At 39.6% G+C, this 26493-nt stretch overlaps 1 protein-coding gene across 5 annotated transcripts in view; it reads left to right on the forward strand.

Annotated features, from left to right (window-relative positions):
* The window catches only part of LOC126481313 (ADP-ribose glycohydrolase MACROD2-like), a 100533-nt gene that overhangs the window by 36631 nt on the left and 37409 nt on the right, over window positions 1-26493 (forward strand). For all 5 annotated transcript variants that reach the window (XM_050105002.1, XM_050104977.1, XM_050104985.1 and 2 more), the window contains one exon: window positions 12476-12592. In XM_050105002.1, the coding sequence (XP_049960959.1) occupies window positions 12476-12592 (117 nt within the window). The remainder of the gene's footprint in view (window positions 1-12475; window positions 12593-26493) is intronic.

Genomic DNA, 26493 nt, shown 5'->3' on the forward strand with positions numbered 1-26493 from the left:
CACCACTTACACTACATAACAAAGTAAACAAACATCATCTCCTGGAACTATCATGTGAACTAAAATGAACCCTCAAATTTCAACCCTAACTAGAAACATAAGCAAGACTCCAAACAAAATACACAAAAACTACATCACCCATACATCATATATTTCTCTATCTGTATGATTTGGAGCTTGGTATAATCTCGTGCAAAAATACAAATTAAAACAAATCCTTCATAAAAACAATTCTTGTAACAAAGCCCCCAAACTTCATAATACACTATCTTTTTTTTCATTGCCATAACTTCCTTTCTTATTTGATACACAAATGTGCACGTAGTTTGCGCGGACTCAGTTTGCTCTACCTTGTACGACCGTAGGATGGATAGACAGTTCACTAGTGAGGTCATTTCAGTTACTTGATACAGACCCTGATATGACATGAACAACTGTTTGTCCTTCCTTTTGGAGTATACAGATTTGTCAACATTACCCGCTGTCCTACTAAGTACTCAGGTAGCTTTGCATTCCACTACGCTGTCCAGTCCTGTGTTTGAGGTCCTTTGCATTGGCTTTCTGTACCTGCTTCCATACCTTCCACAATGTGCTTTTGAAATTTCACACTGACTCTCCATTCTTCTGCACATTAGTTTTACATGTCTTGAACAGTAATACCATTTTCTGACCATATACTACGGTGTTTGGGGCTAGGCCTTTACTTTGGTGTATCTTTGGTAAATTATAAGCTGCAACCACATATGGCAATAGTGTATCCCACTCATCATAATGGCTATTTACATAGTGGCTTAACATTTCTCCCACTATCCAATGCACACACTTTGTTCTTCAATTTGACTGTGGGTGCCGTGCACTTGTTGTTAACTTCCGAATGCACAATAGATGACACAGCTATTACATCAGCTCCAACATAAAATTGATGCCCAGTCTGTAGCCAACATTTTTGGAACACCAAACTTGAACAGCTGTTACCACACCATTTGTTGGCTTTCTGATCCAGGATAGCTACCATTACCATGTAGCATGAGAAGTGGTGTATGGTTGTCAGCATGTAGCAGTTCCCTACTGGTGTTTGTGAAAAAGAACCTAAGATTCCATAATAATAATAATTTTAAATGGCCTACTACCCTCCAGTAATATTTGCAATGGAATACACAGGTAACTCGATTCAGCATGCTCTGCACATGGAACACATTTCTTCATGTATTGCTCCACATCCTGCTCACTGGAATGCAACCAGTCCTGTAGTTCTACGAACCCCATGTCCTGGCAACACTTTCAGTAGTTCGTCACACATCATAGCTAGAACAACTTGCAGTATGACCTTTGTTTTCTTACATAGCACATCTTTGTGCATTGCTTTACATTGCAAATAATTTGCAGTCCTTGACAACAACTTGCATTTTCTGCCACTCCATCACAGAGTGATCTTCTCTCCACAACACCACACCAATCTTCCTACTGAGGCCATCTATATTCCATATTCCTATGATTCTTTCCCGGCTTATGAATTATGTCAAAATGGGATTCAATTAGCCTCATTGACCAATATGATGGCCTATTAGATGAACCCAATAATCATTTTAATGTCATGTGATGCGTGATAACTTTAAATTTTTTGCACTGTGGATAGTACTGGAAGTATGTCACACCGTAAATGAGGCTCACCATTTCCTTCTCAGTGGAGGAATAATTTCTCTTTGCAGTTTTCAACTAATGTTAGTCATGGAGAACCACATGTTTTATCCAATCTATTTCTTAGCTTAATATGCAGCCAAGCTCATGATTACTAACATCCCATGACAACATGAACACACACTCATAATTTGGAAAAACCAGTACCATACTAGTTGTCAACAATTCTTTCAATTTTTTGAGCACTTCTTCACATTCTGGTATGCATATCTTTTTTCAAGTGAGTGAGAGGTCATGCTATTTCCACAAACTTTGGGATGAATTAATTGAACTAATTTGCTAACCCTGAAAATCTTCTATGGCTCTCACTAACCTATGATCTGTCCGTACTCCATAGTGATTAACCACTTGCCCTAAATATTGCACATCTTGTAATGCAAAGTGACACTTCTCTATAGTTAGTGTCAGGTGTGTTGTATGTAACCTTTTAAATACTTCCCTTAAGTGTAGCACATTCTCCTCCTTGTCCTTTACATAAACAATTATATTGTTAGCCTCTTAAATACTTCCTTAAACGCATAGCACATGCTCTTCCATATCCTTCGCGAAAACAGTTACATTGTCCAAACACACCATACACTGCCTTGGATTCAGCCCTCACAAAACTCCATCCCACAAATGCTGAAATGTGACTGGTGCATTTTTGAACCCAAATGGTCTATGACAATACAGGTAGTGTGCCGTAGGGACCTTAAACATCACTTTTGGTTGGTCCTACGGTGCCAGTTCTAGCTAATGGTAGCCACTTTGTAGATACAAGGTGGAAGAATACTTGCACTGCCCCAAATTGTGTAAGGTTTCAATTACTTATGGGACTGGAAATGTATCCATAATCATACAATTATTAAGATTATCTGTAGTCACAGCAATAACAATAAGCTCTGATACAATTATGACTGGTTCTCCGCAAGGACAAGTACTTTCTTCAGTAGTGCCATCCTGTAGCACATGCTTAACGAACTACTCCATCACAGACTGCACATGATGATGTACACATTGTGGTTTATAGTTCATGTCCGATTCATTCCCAGTTGATTTTCTCTGTTGTATGATTGTGGTCACTGGAAAAGGCCCATGAGGATTAAACAGTTCTTCAAACTGTAAGAACAACTCCACCATTGCTAATTTGTGCATTCTTTCTGAGTGTTTCACTTTCGCCCGCAATGCCGTTATACTTGAGGCTCGCTAATGCTTAGGGTCCAAATTCATTCTATCCAGATAATTATCTTCTAAAATCTCTAAATTGGCAACCAGCAAAACCTTAGGCAAATCCAAGTCTTCAGTCCCAAAGTTACCTATTCTGACAGTCACCACCTGCTCAATGTTTATTTCCTGAACACTTACAACACACCATGTTTTGTCTCATTCATCTCCTCTCTCAGTGGCTCAATGACACATAATACGTTTACTGGCAAATCAATTCCTACACTCATCTGTAGCTGTTTTCCCATACATTTCAGTATTTAATTGCATGTATTCATCTTTAGTGACCTTACATGCAACCTAATTGGTTAATCATGTGCGAGAAGTGTGGTCCCGAGAACAGTTTTCCCTAGATGAAACATTGTCCCACTGACTTGTACTGTGAGTTGCCCAGGGTCAGTTTTAGCATCTTGTTTATACAGATAATCCAACCTTAAGGGCACACAGTAACCATCACCAATAAGAGGGAAAACTTCCATGCATTCCTGGAAATTCTTTCTCCCCGCCTGAAAATCCAATATTGCCAATCCCAGGAAACATGGGTCATTACCCCATAACTCCACATAACTTATGCCACGGTGGGTTATACTGCGTTTCGCCCATCGGGCCAAACTTGCCATAGACAATTGCACACCTGTGTCTAACAAAACATTGTCTTCTCTTCCACCCACTAAGTCAGTTAAGCAAAATTTCACCTCTTCACTTGTATCAATTTTGCTAAACTTTACTGGGAATGCCATTTGACAGTCCTGGGTCCCCCGTTGCTGCTTGATGATTAGCTATGCTGCATACTTCACTAGCCACCGCACGGTGTGTGGCAGAGGGTGCCCTGTACCACAACTAGATGTTTCCTTAACTATTCCACTCTCAGATGGAGCGAAGGAAGAACGACACTCTATATACCTCTGTATTTCTCATATCTTATCTTCATGGTCCTTGTACGAAATGTATGTTGGCGGTAGTGGGATCATTTTGCAGTCCGCTTCAAATACCAGTTAACTGAACTTTCCCAGTAGTGTTCTTCAAAATGAATGGTCTTCTTCCCTCCAGGGATTCCCACTTAATCTCCTGAAGAATATACGTAATACTTGCTTGCTGATCAAACCTACTGGTAACAAATCTAGCTGTTCGCCTCTGAATTGCTTTGATATCTTCTTTGAATCTGACCTGGTGTGGGTCCCAAACACTTGAGCAGTGCTCAAGAATAGGTCACACTAGCATCCTATATGCAACACTTTCCTAAAATTCTTCCAATAAACCGAAGTCGACCATTTGCCTTCCATACCACAATCCTCATATGCTTGGTCCATTTCATATTTCTTGGCAAAGTTACACCCAGATATTTAAAAAACGTGACTGTGTCGAGCAAGACACTACTAAGGCCATATCTGAACATTACGGGTTTGTTTTTCCTACTCGTCCACATTAACTTACTATTTTGTACAGTAAGAGCCAGCTGCCATTCATCACACCAACTAGAAATTTTGTCTAGGTCATCTTGTATTAACCTACAGTCACTTATCTTCGCCACCTCCCTGTACACCACAGCATCATCAGCAAAGAACCACAGATTGCTGCCCACCCTGTCTGCCAGATCATTTATGTACACACATCAAAAAAAGTTTTGCGTCACCTTGGTTCTGAGAGTTCCGAAACCTGTACAGAAAATTGGAATAGAGATCAACATAAACATCATTTCCGCCCCTTTTATAGCTCATGAAAACCACACATTGCATGTTGTACCACCATACAGTGAGACTTTCAGAGGTGGTGGTCCAGATTGCTGTACATACAGGTACCTTTAATACCCAGTAGCACATTCTCTTGCATTGATGCATGCCTGTATTCGTCGTAGCATACTATCCAAAAGTTTATCAAGGCACTGTTGGTCCAAATTGTCCTACTCCTCAAGTGGTTGGTGGGTCACGTCATCCATAAACAGCCCTTATCAATCCGTCCCAGGCATGTTTGATAGGGTTCGTGTCTGGAGAACATGCTGGCCACTCTAGTCGAGCGATGTCATTATCCTGAAGGAAGTCATTCAAAAGATGTGCACGATGGGGCGCGAATTGTCGTCCATGTAGACGAATGCCTCGCCAATATGCTGCTGACATGGTTGCGCTATCAGTCGGAGGATGGCATTCACGTATCGTACAGCCGTTATGGTGCCTTCCATGACCATCAGCAGTGTACCTCAGCCCTACATAATACCTCCCCTAAAACAGCTGGAAACCTCCACTTTGCTGCACTCGCTGGGCATTGTGTCTAAGGCATTCAGCGTGACCAGGTTGCCTCCAAACACTCCTCCGACGATTGTCTGATTGAAAGCATATGCGACACTTGTTGGTGAGAGAATGTGATGCCAATCCTGAGCAGTCCATTTGGCATGTTGTTGGGCCCATCTGTACCGCGTTGCATGGTGTCGTCGTTGCAAAGATGGATCTCACCATGGGCATTGGAAGTGAAGTCTTGCATCATGCAGCCTATTGCGCACAGTTTGAGTCATAACATGACGTCCTTTGCCTGCATGAAAAGCATTTTTCAACATGGTGGCATTACTGTTAGGGTTCCTCTGAGCTATAATCTGTAGGTTGCAGTCATCCACTGCAGTAGTAGTCCTTGGGCGGCCTGAGCGAAGCATGCCATCGACAGTTCCTGTCTCTCTGTATCTTTCCATGTCTGAACAACATCACTGAGAGATGCCTGGACACTTGCCTTGTTGAGAGCCCTTCTTGACACAAATTAATAATTCTGATGCGATCAAACTGTGGTATTGACCGTCTAGGCATGGTTGAACTACAGACAACATGAGCCGTGTACCCCCTTCCTGGTGGAATGACTGGAACTGATTGGCTGTCGGAGCCCCTATGTCTAATAGGCGCTGCTCATACATTGTTGTTTACATCTTTGGGTGGGTTTAGTGACATCCTTAACAATCAAAGGGACTGTGTGTCTCTGATGCAGTATCCACAGTCAATGACTATCTTCAGGTGGTCTGGGAACTGGGGTGATGCAAAACTATTTTTGATGTGTGTATATAGAAAATAGCAGCAGTCCTATCATACTTCCCTGGGGTGCTCCAGATGTTTGCCCTGTCTCCAATGAATCCTCGTCATCGAGGGCAGCATACTGTGTTCTGTTATTTAAGAAGGCTTCAAGCCAGTCACATATCTGGGAGCCTATTCTGTACGAACATACCTTTGTTAACGTCTGCAGTGGGGTACCATGTCAAATACTTTTCGGAAATCTAGAAATATTGAATCTACCTGTTGCCCTTCGTCCATAATTCGCAATATATCATGTAATGCTTTCTAAAACTGTGCGGATTCGTGGACGTGAGCTTTTCAGTTCCTAGGAAATTGGAATATATTGTAGAATTCAGCAGCAAACCGATGTTAGGGATATTGGTCTGTAATTCTGTGGGTGTGTTCTTTTACCCTTCTTACAAACAGGAGTCACCTACGCTTCTTTCCAGTCGCTTGCCACTTTCACCGGTTGAGAGATTAACGATAAATGCAAACTGAGTAAGGGGCCAATGGCGTAGAATAATTTTTGTAAAACCGAGTTGGGATTCCATCCAGACGTGGTGACTTTATTTGTTTCCATCTCTTTCCGTTGTTTCTCCACACTAGGGATGCTTATTACACTATCATCTATATGAGACTCTGTGCGATGGTCAAATGATAATGTGTTTGTATGATTCTCCTGGATGAACAATTTCTTAAACAGGGGGCTTAGAACTTCGGCCTTCCTTTTGCTATTCCCTGTCTGTACCTCCGTGTCCTGCACCCTATTCTGCCTACAGTCTCATTCCCAGTGCCCACTTTTTCTCAAAAAAAAAAATCGAGTCCCTTACTCCGTCCATGAAATTTTTGGTGGATTCATGCTGGCCATTGTGACATGATTGAACTGCTCCTGTTAATATCTGCAAATATTTTATCTCCTATGATGCTGCAGTAAGCTTTTCCTCAACACTTCTAATCTTTGAACATTTATTAACTTTCTTATCTTGTATGAAGTGTAACTTAACCATATGTAACAACTGTCTCTTACCAATAAGTCACAGCTGTCAACAGGTTGTCCACAAATACTAACACAGCCTCCTGTTGAGAGGCCAGACAAACGTGTGGTTCCTGAAGAGGGGCAGCAGCCTTTTCAGTAGTTGCGGGTGCAACAGTCTGTATGATTGACTGATCTGGTCTTGTAACACTAACCAAAATGGCCTTGCTGTTCTGGTACTGCGAACAGCTAAAAGCAAGGGGAAACTAAAGCCGTAATTTTTCCCGAAGGCATGCAGCTTTACTGTATGATTAAATGATGATGGCATCCTCTTGGGTAAAATGTTCCGGAGGTAAAATAGTCGCCCATTCGGATCTCCGGGCAGGGACTACTCAAGAGGACATCGTTATCAGGAGAAAGAAAACTGGCGTTCTACGGATCAGAGCGTGAAATGTCAGATCCCTTAATTGGGCAGGTAGGTTAGAAAATTTAAAAAGGGAAATGGATAGGTTAAAGTTAGATATAGTGGGAATTAGTGAAGTTCGGTGGCAGGAGGAACAAGACTTTTGGTCAGGTGAATACAGGGTTATAAATACAAAATCAAATAGGGGTAATGCAGGAGTAGGTTTAATAATGAATAAAAAAATAGGAGTATGGGTAAGCTACTACAAACGGCATAGTGAACGCATTATTGTGGCCAAGATAGACACGAAGCCCAAGTCAACTACAGTTATGCAAATTTATATGCCAACTAGCTCTGCAGATGACGAAGAAATTGATGAAATGTATGATGAGATAAAAGAAATTATTCAGGTAGTGAAGGGAGATGAAAATTTAATAGTCATGGGTGACTGGAATTCGAGAGTAGGAAAGGGGAGAGAAGGAAACGTAGTAGGTGAATATGGATTGGGGTTAAGAAATGAAAGAGGAAGCCGCCTGGTAGAATTTTGCGCAGAGCATAACTTAATCACAGCTAACACTTGGTTTAACAATCATGAAAGAAGGTTGTATACATGGAAGAACCCTAGAGATACTAGAAGGTATCAGATAGATTATATAATGGTAAGACAGAGATTTAGGAACCAGGTTTTTAATTGTAAGATATTTCCAGGGGCACTGACCACAATCTATTGGTTATGAACTGTAGATTAAAACTGAAGAAACTGCAAAAAGGTGGGAATTTATGGAGCTGGGACCTGGATAAACTGAAAGAACCAGAGGTTGTACATAGTTTCAGGGAGAGCATAAGGGAACAATTGACAGGAATGGGGGAAAGAAATACAGTAGAAGAAGAATGGTTAGCTTTGAGGGATGAAATAGTGAAGGTAACAGAGGATCAAATCGGTAAAAAGACGAGGGCTAGTAGAAACCCTTGGGTAACAGAAGAAATATTGAATTTAATTGATGAAAGGAGAAAGTATAAAAATGAAGCAGGCAAAAAGGAATACAAACGTCTCAAAAATGAGATCGACAGGAAGTGCAAAATGGCTAAGCAGGGATGGCTAGAGGACAAATGTAAGGATGTAGAGGCTTATCTCACTAGGGGTAAGATAGATACTGCCTACAGGAAAATTAAAGAGACCTTTGGAGTAAAGAGAACCACTTGTATGAATATCAAGAGCTCAAATGGAAACCCAGTTCTATGCAAAGAAGGGAAAGCAGAAAGGTGGAAGGAGTATATAGAGGGTCTATACAAGGGTGATGTTCTGGAGGACAATATTATCGAAATGGAAGAGGATGTAGATGTAGATGAAATGGGAGATATGATACTGTGTGAAGAGTTTGACTGAGCACTGAAAGACCTGAGTCGAAACAAGGCCCTCGGAGTAGACAACATTCCATTAGAACTATTGACAGCCTTGGGAGAGCCAGTCCTGACAAAACTCTACCATCTGGTGAGCAAGATGTATGAGACAGGTGAAATTCCCTCAGACTTCAAGAAGAATATAATGATTCCAATCCCAAAGAAAGCAGGTGTTGACAGGTGTGAAAATTACCTAACTATCAGTTTAATAAGTCACTGCTGCAAAATACTAACGCGAATTCTTTACAGGCGAATGTAAAAACTGGTAGAAGCCGACCTCGGGGAAGATCAGTTTGGATTCCGTAGAAATGTTGGAACACGTGAGGCAATACTGACCCTACGACTTATCTTAGAAGAAAGATTAAGGAAAGGCAAACCTACGTTTCTAGCATTTGTAGACTTAGAGAAAGCTTTTGACAATGTTGATTGGAATACTCTGTTTCAAATTCTGAAGGTGACAGAGGTAAAATACAGAGAGTGAAAGGCTATTCACAATTTGTACAGAAACCAGATGGCAGTTATGAGTCGAGGGGTATGAAAGGGAAGCAGTGGTTGGGAAGGGAGTGAGACAGGGCTGTAGCCTATCCCCAATGTTATTCAATCTGTATATTGAGCAAGCAATAAAGGAGACAAAAGAAAAGTTTGGAGTAGGTGTAAAATCCATGGAGAAGAAATAAAAACTTTGAGGTTCGCCGATGACATTGTAATTCTGTCGGAGACAGCAAAGGACTTGGAAGAGCAGTTGAACGGAATGGACAGTGTCTTGAAAGGAGGGTATAAGATGAACATCAACAAAAGCAAAACGAGGATAATGGAATGTAGTCGAATTAAGTCGGGTGATGCTGAGGGAATTAGATTAGGAAATGAGACACTTAAAGTAGTAAAGGAGTTTTGCTATTTGGGGAGCAAAATAACTGATGATGGTTGAAGTAGAGAGGATATAAAATGTAGACAAGGAAAGCGTTTCTGAAGAAGAAAAATTTGTTAACATCGAGTATAGATTTAAATACCAGGAAGTCGTTTCTGAAAGTATTTGTATGGAGTGTAGACATGTATGGAAATGAAACGTGGACGATAAATAGCTTAGACAAGAAGATAATAGAAGCTTTCGAAATTGTGGTGCTACAGAAGAATGCTGAAGATTAGATGGGTAGATCACATAACAAATGAGGAGGTATTGAATAGAATTGGGGAGAAGAGGAGCTTGTGGCACAACTTGACTAGAAGAAGGGATCGGTTGATAGGACGTGTTCTGAGACATCAAGGGATCACCAATTTAGTATTGGAGGGCAGCGTAGAGGGTAAAAATTGTAGAGGGGGACCAAGAGGTGAATACACTAAGCAGATTCAGAAGGATGTAGGCTGCAGTAGGTACTGGGAGATGAAGAAGCTTGCACATGATAGAGTAGCATGGAGAGCTGCATCAAACCAGTCTCAGGACTGAAGACCTCAACAACAACAACAACAACAGTACTGTGCCCAGCAAATTACATTGTACACACCTAATTGGGTGCGTATCAGCATGTTCTCTAGTGTTCTCCCCAAACTCCTTCAAATCATTGCCTGAGTCCACTTTCATGAACTAAACTCTGAACGCGATTCTCCCAAACAAACGACCAGACATTTTTAACCACTGGGACAGAAAACAAACAATTTGTTGTCACTCACCATCATTCACCACAATATGATGATGAAGTTGCTTGCTGTTCAATGTCACTGATTCTCCTGACACCATTGTAATTGCTGGCAGCACTTATGGCACCAATGTAATTGCTGCATAGTTGTGGACACAACGTAAGCCAAGATGGTCAATTCAGGATGCTGTGCAACACGTAGGGTTCTTACTACCAGTCCCAAGGTTGTCAGTTGTCAGATCAGAAATGCTCCCTCAGTAGTAACAATCTATACTCATTGAGACTGTTGTACTGTGGTGTTGGTGGTGACTTGAATGTCGTCAGGCACGACCCTGCGACACTCGGTGTCGGGGAACATTGTTGTGAAGATGGCAGCAGCTGCTCCACTCAGCATAAGACAGCAAGTTTTCTTGTGTGGTAACCATTCTCCATTGACGCAGCATCAGATACTGATACGACATGGGTGGCCAAATACTGAATGTGCCAGTTGATTGTGACAGACGCTGGCAGGCTGGGCTGTGGTGCTAGGCAGAAGTGTAGGGACAAGGTAGCACAATGCCCGTGCCATGCAAAAGCCAGAACATGGGTGAAGCAAGAAGCATCAGAGGCTGCTGGACGCGAGTAAGCAGTGGCAGAACTTGTGTACACTGGACAGACAGTGGTTCAACAGTGGGTCAGAAGCGAGGAGAGCTGGTGCACAGACTCTGAATCAGAGATGCGCAGAGGCTGGTTGGTGTCACTCTGGGGGTGATCCCAACTGGATAATTCAAGCCCTGCAGCATTAGGTCTAGGAGCAGCCCACAGACCAGTAGCTGTCATAAGCAGCAGCTGGCTGTAGTTGAGGCTGGGTGATCTTCATTGGGCTGTCTGTTGGCATCAAATACCAGTATGTCTCGGTGTCAGTAGCATTGGAATACGTCATACTGCTAGGTCTGCACTGTGAGTATTTATGGTAGATTTACCCAGCTTTGTTGTGACCAACCCCCACTACTGGTCACGTAGGGACGAAGGCAGTGCAGTACTGTGCCAAAATGTGAGGTAATTCAGCTCACTGCTGTGGCGGACTGAGGTCTCACACCGTGCCACCTCAGCAGTATTCCAGCTCTGGCAGTGGAATTCCACAGTAGCTAGCTGGTCCGCCTGAAGTCTTCTTGGAGAGGTGTTAGCACGACAGTAGAGTTGTCCAACAGGAGTCCTTATCAAGCTGGACTAATTTGAAAAAAGGGAAGACTGATTCCTGTAGAGATATGTTCATTGTGAAGTGCTTGTTTAGAGTTTATTTAATCAATGTGAGAACATCCCAGAAAACCTCACAAAATCTCAGTGGGGATGTTAAAGAAATGTGCCATATGTGGAAAGGACCGTTGCTGTTAATATTCTTAATAGTCTGTGAGCCTGCACTGCTATACAAAACAAAAATATATTACTCTCAACATTCTATATTTTACTTGATACTCAGAAAAAAATGGAATAAAAGCAGGTGTATGCAGAAGATTATTTACTGTATTTCTTCCCTCACAACATTCGCAAAAGGAAAAGGAGATGTGAGGGTAGATCGATTCTGGTACACTATATACACACCATATAGTGGCTTGCAGTGAGTACAATTGTGATCGTAGATATCAGTGGGAAAGCATGTGAATAAAATTTGTGCACCACATCTTCATAGTAACTTTATTTAAAAATAATCAGTTGTATTACTCTGAACCTGATAAACTGCACATTCATTTTGGAAGTATTTTCCTACACTACAAGAGTAACTCTGAGCAATCTATATGTCTCTCTTTGCATATACTCTTCATTAAATTCATTGACAAATATTTACCTAAATATTTTCAGTAGATATCCTTTGCATGTCTCTCAGGATGATGTTGCCATGCAGGTGTGTGTGTGCGTGCGTGCGTGCGTGCGTGCGTGCATGCGCGTGTGTCTGCTGTATAGTTTTGAAGAAAGAATTGCCATAAAGCTACTTACATTCTCAGTCTTATGTGCCTATTGATTTCTCAGGGCATCAGCTGTCTCTTCCATTATTAATATTCTACCAATGGCCTTCCATTACCATATTTGAATTTTCCTTTTTAGTTTATAATGAATATTTAACATTTCTTTACTTTGGTATTCCCTTGTTTTCTTAAAGTGGATGGTGCTATTCATCGGGCAGCTGGTCCAGAATTGAAGAATGAGTGCAAAGGACTTGGAGGCTGTGAGGCTGGTGACGCAAAAATTACAAAAGGCTATAAATTATCATCAAAATGTTAGTAAGTTTTGACTATAGTGTAATCAGAAATATTAGTTTGCAGTAGTGAAATATCGTCATGTAAAAGTAAAATTTCTGTTTATAAAAGACAAATTAAAGGTATGAGAAATAAACACACGCGCACACACACACACACACACACACACACAGAAAATATTTTGAAAATTACAGCCAGAAGTTGACAATAAGTCATATTTTACAAAGTAGGATATTATGTGTTTTTACCCAGTGACAGCACCTGTAGATTGCTTCCTTTCGTGAAATGGCTAACCTGAGTTGTCTGTGCTAATCTCATCACAATGTTCTTCTTTTTACCACCCTTCCTCTTCCTTTTTGTTGCTCCCTTTCTTCCCAGTGAACATCACTTTTTTTGCTTGTCTTTATTAGTATTGCTTAAAAAGGAAGCAATCTATGGGTGCTGCCAGTGGGTGAAAACGCATAATATCCTACTTCGTAAAATATGACTTATTGTCAGCTTCTGGCAGTAATTAATAGACAAAAGTTTGTTGGTTAGAGTTTTCAATTACTGAGAACAACTAATCCCATCCAGGAGCTTAAAAGTACCAAGTAAATAATTACATGTGTGTTAACAAAGAGGCAAATGGGTTTGGCTAATATTTGCTTTCAGGAAGCACAGTTATCAAAACAGCTAGTAAAAATGCATGTTGTTGTTGTTGTTTTAACTTACTCTATATCAGCTGTACTGTGTGTTGCTATTCATGTAGGTATGTACATCCACATCTGCACTCTGCAAACCACTGTGAAGTGCGTGGCAGAGGGTATGCGCTACCATACCGTTTATTAGGGCTTTTTCCCATTCCATTCGTATAGGGAGTACGGGAAAAATGATTGTTTAAATGCCTCTGTGCATGCTGTAATTAATCTAGTCTAATCTTATCCTCATGATCCCTATGGGTGCGATATGTAGATGGATGTAGTATATTCTGAGAATCATCATTTAAAGCCGGTTCTTGAAACTTTGTTAGTAGACTTACTTGGGATGGTTTCTGTCTGTTCTCAAGAGTCTGCCAGTTCAGTTCTTTCAACATCTCAGTGACACTCTTCCACAGGTTAAACAAAGCTATGACCATTTGTGCTGTTCTTCTCTGCATATATTCAGTATCCCCTGCCAGTCCTATCTGGCACAGGTCGCACACACTTGAGCAGTATTCTAGGATGAGTACATGAGCGACATCTAAGCATTCTCCTTCGTAGAATGGTTGTATTTCCCTCTTATTTTAACAATTAACCGAAACCCGCTTTACCTACGACTGAGCCGACGTGATCTTTCCCCTTTCGTGCCCTACCTAAGTGTTATATCTAAGTATTTGTTTGAGTTTACAGATTCCAGCTATGACTCACTAGTGTTATATTCATAGGATACTACCAGGTGTAGAAGTATGAAACCAGAATTTGGTTGCAATAATTACATAACTGTTGTTTGGAGGGGGGAGGAAAAAAGAAAAGACAGTTCTTCTCTTGAGGTGAACCAGTCAGTGAGCCATTTTTGTTCCATTTCCTATGAATTGGAACATTGTTCAGTGAGAGCTTGTCCCAGTGGTGCAAATAGATGATAATCGGATGGAGCCAAGTCTGGGGAATAACCTGCATGCTCTAGTATTTCCCAGCTGAATGCCTCAGTTGTTTCCCTGACCTATTTGGCTATGTGGGTAATGGGGCATTATCTTGGACCAATATGACTTTCTGACTCATTTTTATATATTCCGGTCATTTTTCACATAATGCTGGTTTAAATCAATCATTTGCTGTTGGTAGCAATCAGTGTTATCAGTGTCACCAAGTTGTAAGAGCTCATAATAAATTACATCCTTCTGATCCCAGCAAACACAGAGCATTGTCTTTTTTCCAAAGCAATTTGGTCTCGCAGTGGATGCTGATGGTTTGCCTGGATTCATCCGTGATTTACAATGCTTAGGATTTTCAAAATACATCCATTTTTCATCAACTGTCACTATTCGATGGAGAAATGACTTTCTTTTGTATCTGGCGAGCACACAAGTGGTCTTTCGATTTGCTTGTTGTCTTTCATCCAGTTCATGCAGAACGCATTGTCCTACTTTCTGCACCTTTCCCATAGCTTTCAACCACAGATAAACAGCTTTCTACATCACATTCAATTGCTCCGCGAGTTCCTGTTGAGTTTGAGTACCATCTTCATCCAATAAGACCTGCAATTGTTGTCTTCAAACTTTTTTTGGTGGGTTCCCATACTCGTCATTTCTAATGTCAAAATCACAACTTTTGAATTTTTTGGACCACTCAAAACACTGTGTTTTCCAAAGAGCGTGTTCACTGAAACCTTCAACAAGCATTTGATGTGATTCCACAGCATTTTTCTTCAAACGATAAGAGAAAACCAATGCTGTCCACTAATCATAGTTCGTAGGCACAAAACTCGACATTTTTATGGATTTGAAGCAGATACCGATGTATGAAACTTGGGTTACTGTGTGTAGACATTCGTCGTCAGCCATTACAGGAAGCAGATGGCTCTGTAGATGCGGTCTCAAGGGCCCTGTAGTGTTTTGAGTATTTCTGCGTAAATTCAAGAACCACTCGGCCTTCCACCTTCTCGAACACACGATATTTTAGATGTGAGTGGGAGAAAGGAACACTGTCTACTGCACATCACCTTTCTGTGTGTGCAGGTGTGAAATCAGTCGCGAGCGAAAGGTCGACGTGGCGGTTGAATGGCACCGACAGGTACTTGTCAGGCGATCCATGGAAGTCGTAGTGAAAGCACACGGAAGAACCAAGGAACTTCTGTGTTATTCTGTGCTGTTTTTAATTGTGACTATTGTTAGTGACAAAAGAACAATTGAGATTCTGAATTGTGAAAAAACTCTTCATCTTAGGCTTACTGAAGGCAAGATGTATTTTACAATATGTTTGTAGTAGAGACACGGTTGTTAAGCCAACTCATTTCTAAATGGACTTAAATCTGTTTCTTATGAGAGACGATAAGAGTTACTTACGAGAAGCTGAATGTTATGTGTGAAGTGTGAATTTCGTTCTTTATGCAGCTCATATATATCCGTAGCTATTGAGAAGTATTCCCTGAGTACCTTATTATTTCACAAAGAGAGAGAGAGAGAGAGAGAGAGAGAGACAGAGAGAGAGAGAGAGAGAGAGAGAGAGAGAGAGAGAGAGTCTTAAAGGTTCCTGTGACTAGCATCATCCCTTGGAGAAGTTTGTAGAGATTTCAGAAGCCGGCTATCCGGAGGAGAAGATCGGCTGCGTATTCCCAAGTAAGTCAACTCGTGTGAGAGAAGTGGGGAGTTTGCACATACACTTCACATGTTCTTCTAGTCGTCAAAAACGTTAGAACATGGCGACCGTGACAGGACCTGAAAAACTGGAAATTTAAGACCAGAAACGAGAAACATGTATGTTGATGTTGTCATAGCACCCAAACCAAATGTGATCAAGATTTTGCTCCGAGACTTCGGAACATGACCGAGTATTCAAAAATAAAAAAAATCTAAATTGAGAAAAAGTGGAGGAGATTCCTGTGTGTTTCTTTAAGAAGATATGCGCCGAGATCACTCTGATTAAGATGATCTGGGGTAGGGAATATACAGCTCTCACATGCATCGCGGGGACGCAGACGCGGAAACCAACACCTGACGCTGCCGGCACTAGTTGCTGTTCACCAGTGCTGACCTGCTTCCACTTCCACTCATCGACACCTATGCGGAAACCAACAACCAACGCCACTGGCACCAGTTGCCGTTCACTGGTGCTGATTACACATCCACTCACCGATGCAGCCCAGATTCTACAGGCCTAACTGGTCTGAGGTAGTAAATGTAATTAAAGCTCAGAATCTTAAGATAGACTCATTACATTCTAACTCAAATGCTCAGAGGGAAGCTTGGAACATCTAGAATCTTAAGTTAGACTCAGTAAATGCTCAATTAAAAAAGCTTTAAATGCTCAGAGTCTGCAGTTAAATTTTAAACTAGATGCACAGAGTGTGACTTTAAGTAGAGAACTAGACTTGGTGAAGTCCCAACTGAATGCCCAAACAACAAATTTAAGATTGTTAAAGTCGACTCACAGAGCAAAGAATGTGGTAATCTATTCAAATACATGGATGCTTCAGAGACTGAATTTGACACCTTGAATAGTAAAGTAGAGGATTTGAAATTAGACTTTAAGAAAGAATTAACCAATTCCTTGGACATTCATGTAAATCAACTGTTCACTGACTGTAGTCAGAAACAGAATGATCAATTACAAGATTTAGCAAAAAAGTTAGAATTTGATGTTGAGGAAAAATGTAATACTGTAGAATCAGAAATCAATGGAAAGTTAGGATCATTTGAAAATGTATGCAATGTTAAGTTTGATGCTGTAAAGCATGGATTGCTTACTTTAAAAGATAGTGTTGAAAAGCAAGATAAGTTAATGCCAATAATCCAGTCGCATAGTACAGGTATAAGTATACGAGTGAAAGAAGCTTCCAAGAGAAGATAGCAAACTCTGATATAGTAAATATAGGTAGTTTGGAGGAGCAATTTAAAGGGATCATATATCTAAAAGGCACCGAGAGAATGACATTTGGTAACGTGTCGCCCATTGTTTCTTCCGAATGTTCAGATACTCGAAAGGTTATAAATGACTTGTGGAAAGAATTCAGACTTATCCAGGACAAAGTGGAAAAATGGATAACTTCACCTAATGTTATGCTGACAAGTGAAGTAGTTACTGATTTACAATGGGGAGTGAATTTGGGACTATCGAGACAATTCCCTAAATTCAAGCCTCCGAATGGGGAACCGTAAATGTTGAGAACTTTTCCTCTTGGGGAGATTTTCAAAGGAACTTTAAAGAGAAATATTGGTCTGCTAGTGCCCAGGAAAAACTAACATCAGATCTGTGGGACCCGAAATACTACAATAATACTTGGGGTACCATGAGGAAGTATTTCAATTGGCATCTAATATGGGCGAAGTACTTAGATAAGTCGAAGGAAGAAGGGGGGGTTAGTGCGAATTTTAATAAGACGATTACCCATTTATGTGAGTAAAGATATATTATGTAGTGGTTGGAAAACAGTAGAAGAGTTGTTGTCCTTTGTGGATGCACTGGATGCATTAAATAAGGGCCGCAATGAAATCTTGCACCGAAGTGATAGCCCGAACTACAAAAGAACAGTGGTAATAATTTTAAAAAACATGAGGCTAACCTAGCTAGAGTACACCAGTGCAACAGGAAAAATAGTAACAACAGTTATCAGAAAAAGCACCCACCTTCGAATTTAGGTCCAGTAACTTCTCAGGAATTTGTACCGAGTAGTAATAGAGTAAAAAGTGATAACATAGTACCTCGCTTCGGTAACCAACCTGTGATTACGGACAATGAGGAAAACATAGTGCGATCTGGATCCAGGGCCGGGACCCAGGATGTGGAAATACACTAGGAGGCCTTAGTCCATACAAGTATTTTAATTTTACCCACAAAATACCTACAAAGGAATGGTTGCTACTGGAAGAACTGAGCTTGACTACCAACAATCCACAACCTATAATAGCAGGGATCATGGAAAATTCCAAAGTCAGCATATATATTCAGGGAGTGAGGTATCACTCATCTCCAATACATTCTTTGATTCATTACAGACTAAAAATCACTTACCGTTATTACCAGTGACCGGAGTTTACTTAGTTGGAATAACAGGAACAAAAAGTAAGATTGTAAAGTAGGAAACTCGAGTGAACTGCAGCATTGGAAATAGATTATTTCATAAAATGCTGTTAATAGTAGAGAATATCAATATAGATGTATTGTTTGGTTTAGATTGGCTATTAGAGTTTAAAGTTATCTTGAACTTTCATGAAAATCTTGTATGTTTTGGTAAAGGGGACTGTTTGTGACAGATAACTACATTGGGAAACAAACAACTGAGTGTCAATGTTTGTGATTAACAGCTACAGCACAATTGTCACCAAACATTGATAATGTAAATCATGTATCATATTGAGCTGATATACATGCCAAAGTTAATGAATTCCAAATATTAACCAAACAACGAAAGACGATGTTTATGTAAAATTCTAATGGAATATGAAATAGTGTTTTTTGATCGTTCAGTTAATCCTCTCTCTCTCTCTCTCTCTCTCTCTCTCTCTTTCTCTTTTAGCTGTATCCGATACATGTAAGTTTGAAAGAAGTAGTTAGGGATGAAATCAACAAAAGATTGACAATAATATTACAGAGTGGAGTTCTAGAGTCATGAATAATCCATTGGTCGTGGTAAAGAAAGCTGCAGGCAGAGTATGATTAGTATTAGATGCTCATACATTAAATAGACATATAGAGACAGAAAGAGACAGACCAATTAACATCAACAAATTGTTAACCAAATTTGAAAAGGCAAGGTTCTTTAGCACGATGGATTTGGCTGCGGGATATTGGGAAATAAAATTAGACCCGGAATCCAAAAAATATACATCATTTTTGTTTGATGGTAAATCATATCATTTTAATGTATTACCATTTGGACTACATATCTCAGTGTCTGTATTTATACGTGCACTAGATGAAGCATTAGGGAGAGATCTGCTAAGGATTTGATAATATATGTAGATGATATCCTAATAATATCGGCTACTTGGGAAGAACATTGTCAGAGTAAGACTCTGCTAGCTGTAGTCTAAATAAGCATGAATTAAATGAATATAATAGAGGGAAACATTCCACGTGGGAAAAATATATATAAAAACAAAGAAGTGAGTTTTAAGGGAGAGAGTAAGGAGTCATTCCAATCCCGGCAGCGGGAGGGGGAAAAAAGGACAGGTACACACACACACACACACACACACACACACACACACACACACACATCCATCCGCACACATACAGACACAGGCAGACATATAGTTAAAACCATATCAGCATGGTCTTTTCTGAATGTACTTCTGAACAAAAAGCAATCTGGTAGCTGGAGTCCAACCTTTTTGTTAATCATGCCTTTTGCATCCTTGTGGAGGTATTTCTATAGCAACTTTTATCCCCTAACAAATATTTTCTTATATCTGACCAAGAAATGAGATACCAATTTTCATAAATGTAGCTGCGTGAAGAGTGACAGAGCACTGAAAGACCTGAGTCGAAACGAGGCCCCCGGAGTAGACAACATTCCATTGGAACTACTGACGGCCTTGGGAGAGCCAGTCCTGACAAAACTCTACCATCTGGTGAGCAAGATGTATGAAACAGGCGAAATACCCTCAGACTTCAAGAAGAATATAATAATTCCAATCCCAAAGAAAGCAGGTGTTGACAGATGTGAAAATTACCGAACTATCAGTTTAATAAGTCACAGCTGCAAAATACTAACACGAATTCTTTACAGACGAATGGAAAGACTAGTAGAAGCCAACCTCGGGGAAGATCAGTTTGGATTCCGTAGAAACACTGGAACACGTGAGGCAATACTGACCTTACGACTTATCTTAGAAGAAAGATTAAGGAAAGGCAAACCTACGTTTCTAGCATTTGTAGACTTAGAGAAAGCTTTTGACAATGTTGACTGGAATACTCTCTTTCAAATTCTAAAGGCGGCAGGGGCAAAATACAGGGAGCGAAAGGCTATTTACAATTTGTACAGAAACCAGATGGCAGTTATAAGAGTTGAGGGGTATGAAAGGGAAGCAGTGGTTGGGAAGGGAGTGAGACAGGGTTGTCTCCCCGATGTTGTTCAATCTGTATATTGAGCAAGCAGTAAAGGAAACAAAAGAAAAATTCGGAGTAGGTATTAAAATCCATGGAGAAGAAATAAAAACTTTGAGGTTCGCTGATGACATTGTAATTCTGTCAGAGACAGCAAAGGACTTGGAAGAGCAGTTGAATGGAATGGACAGTGTCTTGAAAGGAGGATATAAGATGAACATCAACAAAAGCAAAACAAGGATAATCGAATGTAGTCTAATTAAGTCGGGTGATGCTGAGGGAATTAGATTAGGAAATGAGACACTTAAAGTAGTAAAGGAGTTTTGCTATTTGGGGAGCAAAATAACTGATGATGGTTGAAGTAGAGAGGATATAAAATGTAGGCTGGCAATAGCAAGGAAAGCGTTTCTGAAGAAGAGAAATTTGTTAACATCCAGTATTGATTTAAGTGTCAGGAAGTCATTTCTGAAAGTATTCATATGGAGTGTAGCCATGTATGGAAGTGAAACATGGACGATAAATAGTTTGGACAAGAAGAGAATAGAAGCTTTCGAAATGTGGTGCTACAGAAGAATGCTGAAGATTAGATGGGTAGATCACATAACTAATGAGGAGGTATTGAATAGAATTGGGGAGAAGAGGAGTTTGTGGCACAACTTGACCAGAAGAAGGGATCGGTTGGTAGGACATGTTCTGAGGCATCAAGGGATCACCAATTTAGTATTGGAGGGCAGCGTGGAGGGTAAAAATCGTAGAGGGAGACCAAGAGATGAATACACTAAGCAGATTCAGAAGGATGTAGGTTGCAGTAGGTACTGGGAGATGAAAAAGCTTGCACAGGATAGAGTAGCATGGAGAGCTGCATCAAACCAGTCTCAGGACTGAAGACCACAACAACAACAAAGCTTTAAATTATTTAATGTAATGAAATATTTTCTTTAAAATTTTCCTCCCCTATTGCATTCGCTTAGGGGTTGAATTTCCAGAAAAACTGAAACTCATATTTTTTTATGTCGTACTGAGAAGTCAAGTACCAGTTGTCATAGATTTAGGCTTAAAAATCCTTTAGCAATTCTTTAGTAATTATTTACTTACAAAAGTTTCACCCACTGTTTTACCCCCTTAGTGGTTGAATTTGCAAAAATGCTGAAACACATATTTTTTTTATTTTCTGACTGAGAAACCAAATGCCAATTTCTGTAGTTCTAGCTTCAAAATTCCCTTAATAGTGACACACTTTCAAAAAGCCTTTCATCCTCTATTTCATCCCCTTAGGATTGGAATTTTGGACAGCCTTTTCCTAAACAATGCCTTCAGTATAAGATCCACACCCTCTCCAAACTTTCAAGTTTCTGTTCTTAGTGGTTTGGGTTGGGCAGTGATGTGTTAGTGAATCAGTCTGACCTCCTTTCATTCCTTAGGGGTTGAATTTCCAAAAACAGTTAAACATGTATGTTTTCATCTGTAACCAAGAAGCCAAACATCAATTCTCTAAGATTTAGCTGTAAAAATGCTTTTGCCATGAAATGTTTTCAGAAAATGTTTCGCTCCCTATTTCACCCCCTGGGGGCTGAATTTCCAAAAACAGTAATGTGCGTATGTTTTATTTCAAATAGAAAAGCCAAATACAAATTTTCATAGATTCAGCTTCAAAGATGCTTGCATGATGAAATATTTCCATAAAAACTTTCGTCTCTTAGTTTATCACCTTGGGGATTGAATTCTTTTATTTCTAACTGAAAAATCAATTTTAAATTTTCATAGTTTTAACTTTAAAAATGTTTTCGTAATAAAATATTTTCATTAAAAATCTTCCCCTATTCCATCCCCTACGGGTTCAGTTTCCAAAAACACTGAAACATGCCTTTTTTTATTTGTAACCCAGAAGTCAAGCACCATTGTTCATAAGTGGAGCTTTAAAAACACAGTAGAAGCCATTAGTTATGACATGTGTGTTTTTTTTTAAAAAAGCTTCCACCTACTACTTCACCCCCTTAGGGTTTAATTTCCAAAAATGCTGAAACACATATTTCTTTATTTTTGACCAAGAAACCAAATACCAATTTGCCATAATAGTATTATTTTTGTTTTAAAAAAAGCCTTCATTCCATGTTTCACGCAATTTGGATTGGAATTTCAAGAAATGTCTTCCTAAATGACATTTGCAGTATAAGATCCACACCTTCTCCAAATTTCAGGTTTCTATCCTTAGAGGTTTGGGCTGGGTGGTGACGTGTCAGTCAGTCAGTCAGTCAGTCAGACATTGCCTTGTATATATATAGATATGTGGCTGTAGCATTTAAGTAATCTACAAGGAGCTAACCATCCACTTCCTATTTAGGGAAGCTCAGTGAAGTGCTGTGTGACGTAATGGCTTCATGATATTACTGTTAAATCCAGGGGAAGATAACATAAATCACTAACAAATAATTGTTAGCTTTACCCTCAGTTCCTCTTTGAACAAATAAGCCACACATGTCCATTCTATAATGCAGGTATCTGATAAATAACTTTCATTTTGGGATAATGAAGTAGTATTTCATATTTAGGAACTGGATACTATTGGTTGTGGCTATGCAGCAAGTAAGCTATGCCACATAAGGGGGCTCCTTCCATCTTGAAAAGTTCATATGCCACTACTAGACATGATTACATATTGCACCAATGCCGTAATTAATTACCCATTGTAAGCTTTCTTTTTGAGAAATATTTTTGTGTTCAAACCATTTTGCACTTAGCATTCCATGTGATAGAGAAATAAATAATGAAAATTAATTTCAAATCTTCACCTGGGCAGGAAAATGACAGAAACATGCAAACTACTCAAATCTTCATAAAATTCTTCTGGAATGTACACCTGTCCATGTTTTTAAAATTATGCAGTAGTGTTTGCAGACTACTGAAAGTGGCCATAGTTAGGATACGTAATGTTGCTCATGAAGGCCACTTGTAATAGTAGGGAAACATTGACACATCATTGTACAGCCTGTGAAAGCCTAAAAACTTACTTTAACCACTCACTTCTTCCGATTAATATACAACAAGCAGAATTAGTTCTTTTTTTCAGATGACACTAGTATTGTAATCAATCCAAGCATACATATGGTAACAGAAGAAATGGTAAACAGTGTTCTTAAAAGTATCATTGACTGGTTTTCTGTGAATGGTCTCACTTTCAGTTTTAAAAAGACACAAAATATTTAGTTCTGCACATCTAGAGGTACTGTGCCAGTAATAAGTGTTGTACATGACAAGGAAATAATTACTAAAGTGGAAGCTTCAAAATTCTTGTTTCCTTATTGGCGAGAATATAAACCGGCAAAAGCAAGTTGGTCAACTCTCAAAAGAATTTAATTCAGCCACAGTTGCACTTAGAATAAGTGTTGCGGAGAGACAAATCAGTAAGTTCACATATTCTCTATGTTTCCATTCAATAATGTCATAGAGGATAACATTCTGGCATAACTCATCCTTAAAAAGGAAAGTCTTCATCACTCACAAATACGCTATGAGAACAATATGTGTTGCTCACCCATGATCATCTTGTAGACATCTGTTTAAGGAGGTAAGCATTTTGACTACTACTTCGCAGTATATTTATTTCTTCATGAAGTTTGTTGTAAATAATCCACTGCAGTTCAAAAGGAACAATGATGTACATAATTTCAGTACCAGAAGAAAAAAGTGATATTCATTATGCCACATTAAGGGTGTCTTTAGCACAAAAAGGGGTGCGCAGTATTGCAACCAAAATTTTTAACACTTGCTCAATGATAATACAAAATGTGTTGCAGACAGCAAAGTAAAATTTGAAAATAAGCTGAAAAGTTTCTCCTTGACGGTGCCTGTATTTCATAGAAGAATTCCTATTACTGTAATGTGTAAAAGTTAGTGGCTAGGAAATAACAACTCACATATGTAAGTCTTTAAAAAACCACTTTAAATTATCAGCATGTAGGCATATTTACAAAACAATTTTTGCTGTGAATCAAAGAGAGAGAATGTACATAGAGAGGCTGTGACTCATTGTTCAAAACTCCTTGCAGTGCCACACTGTACTATTATCAACCATACTCTCGGAAGTAATTGTGTACGAGTGACTAAAATGAGGAAGTACTGCCACTTGCAGTTGGTATTCAGAAAACGGTCATCTGGCGTCAGTTGCTTGCTGTGTGGTGCGATCTTTGTCTTGACCACCAAATTTACGAAAGCATTGTTAAGGATGCCATGGCATCTGAATATCCATGACAAACAAGACTATTAATATGATTGCTGTTTTTGTAGTATTGGTACACATGTCCCGAACCTATGTTCACAGTTTCAAGTGTACAGCATACTTTGTTTGGTTTTGAAGATAGAAAGGTTAGATGTGTTGTAGTGTGCTCGGCAATTTTTGGTTATTATAAACAATGGAGCAAAGAATTTGCATCAAATTTTGTGTGAAAAATGGAATCAAGTGCCCTGAAACGCTTCAAATGTTGACAGTGGGATACAGCGAGTCTGTTTACAAGTGGTACATGCTCTTCCAAGATGCCTGAGAAGATACTAATGACAAATCTCGCTCTGGATGCCCAGCAAATCAACAACAGATGATAACGTTGAAGCTGTGAAGAAAATTGTTTTGGAAAATCATGGAATTACTGTAAGAGAAGTTGCTGAGGATGTTGGCATTTCGGTCGGTTCATGTCATGCAATTTTTTCGGATGTGTTGGGCATGAGACGCGTGTCAGCAAAGTTTGTTCCAAAGCTTCTCTATTTTGATCAGAATAACCGTCGCATGAGCATTGCTCAGAAGCTCTTGAATGTCGGTGATGAGCCTGATTTGCTCAAAAGGGTCATAACTGTTGATGAAACATGGGTTTACGGTTATGGCAGCGAAACAAAGCCCATTCGTTCCAACGGAAGCATCCCATACAGTCAAGACCGAAAAAAGCATACCAAGTTGACCAAATTAATTTTTGCCTCAAGGTCGTACGGTCAATAAGGAGAATTACCTTCATATTATGTGCAGTTTTCGAGAAGCAGTATGCAAAAAATGTTGAGAATTGTGGAAAAACAGTTCATGGCTTTTGCATCATGATAATGCTCCTGCTCATTCAACGTTGTGTGTGTGAGATTTTTTGGCAAAAAAAAACTCGACAGTTGTTCCTCAGCCACCATATTCACCAGATTTGGTTCCCTGTGACTTTTTCCTGTTCTCAAAACTGAAGAGACCTATGAAAGGACGAAGATTTTCAACGATTGAAGAAATAAATTTGCATGACTGGAAGTACTCAAGGCTGTACCAGAAAGTGCATATGAGAAGTGCTTTGACATTGGAAAAAGCATTGTCTCAAGTGTATTGCATCTGAGGGGGATTTCTTTGAAGGATACACCTCATAAACACACCTCATAAATGTCAGTGCTGCTTGTTTCACTCACAGCAGCAACATCTTTCATTTTTTAATCCAAATGAAGTTGGGAAATTGGAGAAACTCGTTCCTGATAGATCATGTTTTTGTATGCAGATAGCATTGAATGTTGCAAAATATAATTCTGTTAGATTAATAAGAAAGACACAGATTGTGTTGTTATCATTTGTCTTAGAATCTCCTTAACTGACATTTAATTATAGAAATCCGGATCTAGAGTGATGTATTTATGATAAATCTTCAATGCGCCACTGCCCTGAAACAGCGTACTGTCATTAAAAGCAAGTTATAATACAGGAACAATGAAATACGATGAATCCTCTGAAAATTAGTGAGTGTGAAATTTCATGTGACTGATTTCTGATTTCAGATAAACATCAGTCAAAAGCGGTTGTGGCTCCCTCATTTTAGTCACTCATCATTCTGTGATTGTTTTAAAAGTGCGATAGTACGTGTGCAAACTTTTAAGATGCGCATTTACCAAATTTCATTTTGAAATTATGCCTAAGTTTGCGCAGTGTATAGCTAAATGCACAAAAGCAGTAAAACTACAAATATATCCCATTTATATATAAAAACAAAGATGAGGTGACTTACCGAACAAAAGCGCTGGCAGGTCGATAGATACACAAACATACACACAAAATTCAAGCTTTCGCAACAAACTGTTGCCTCATCAGGAAAGAGGGAAGGAGAGGGGAAGACGAAAGGAAGTGGGTTTTAAGGGAGAGGGTAAGGAGTCATTCCAATCCCGGGAGCGGAAAGACTTACCTTAGGGGGAAAAAAGGA

The sequence above is a fragment of the Schistocerca serialis genome, chromosome 1 (assembly GCF_023864345.2).
Source record: "Schistocerca serialis cubense isolate TAMUIC-IGC-003099 chromosome 1, iqSchSeri2.2, whole genome shotgun sequence".
Taxonomy (NCBI): Eukaryota; Metazoa; Arthropoda; class Insecta; order Orthoptera; family Acrididae; genus Schistocerca; species Schistocerca serialis.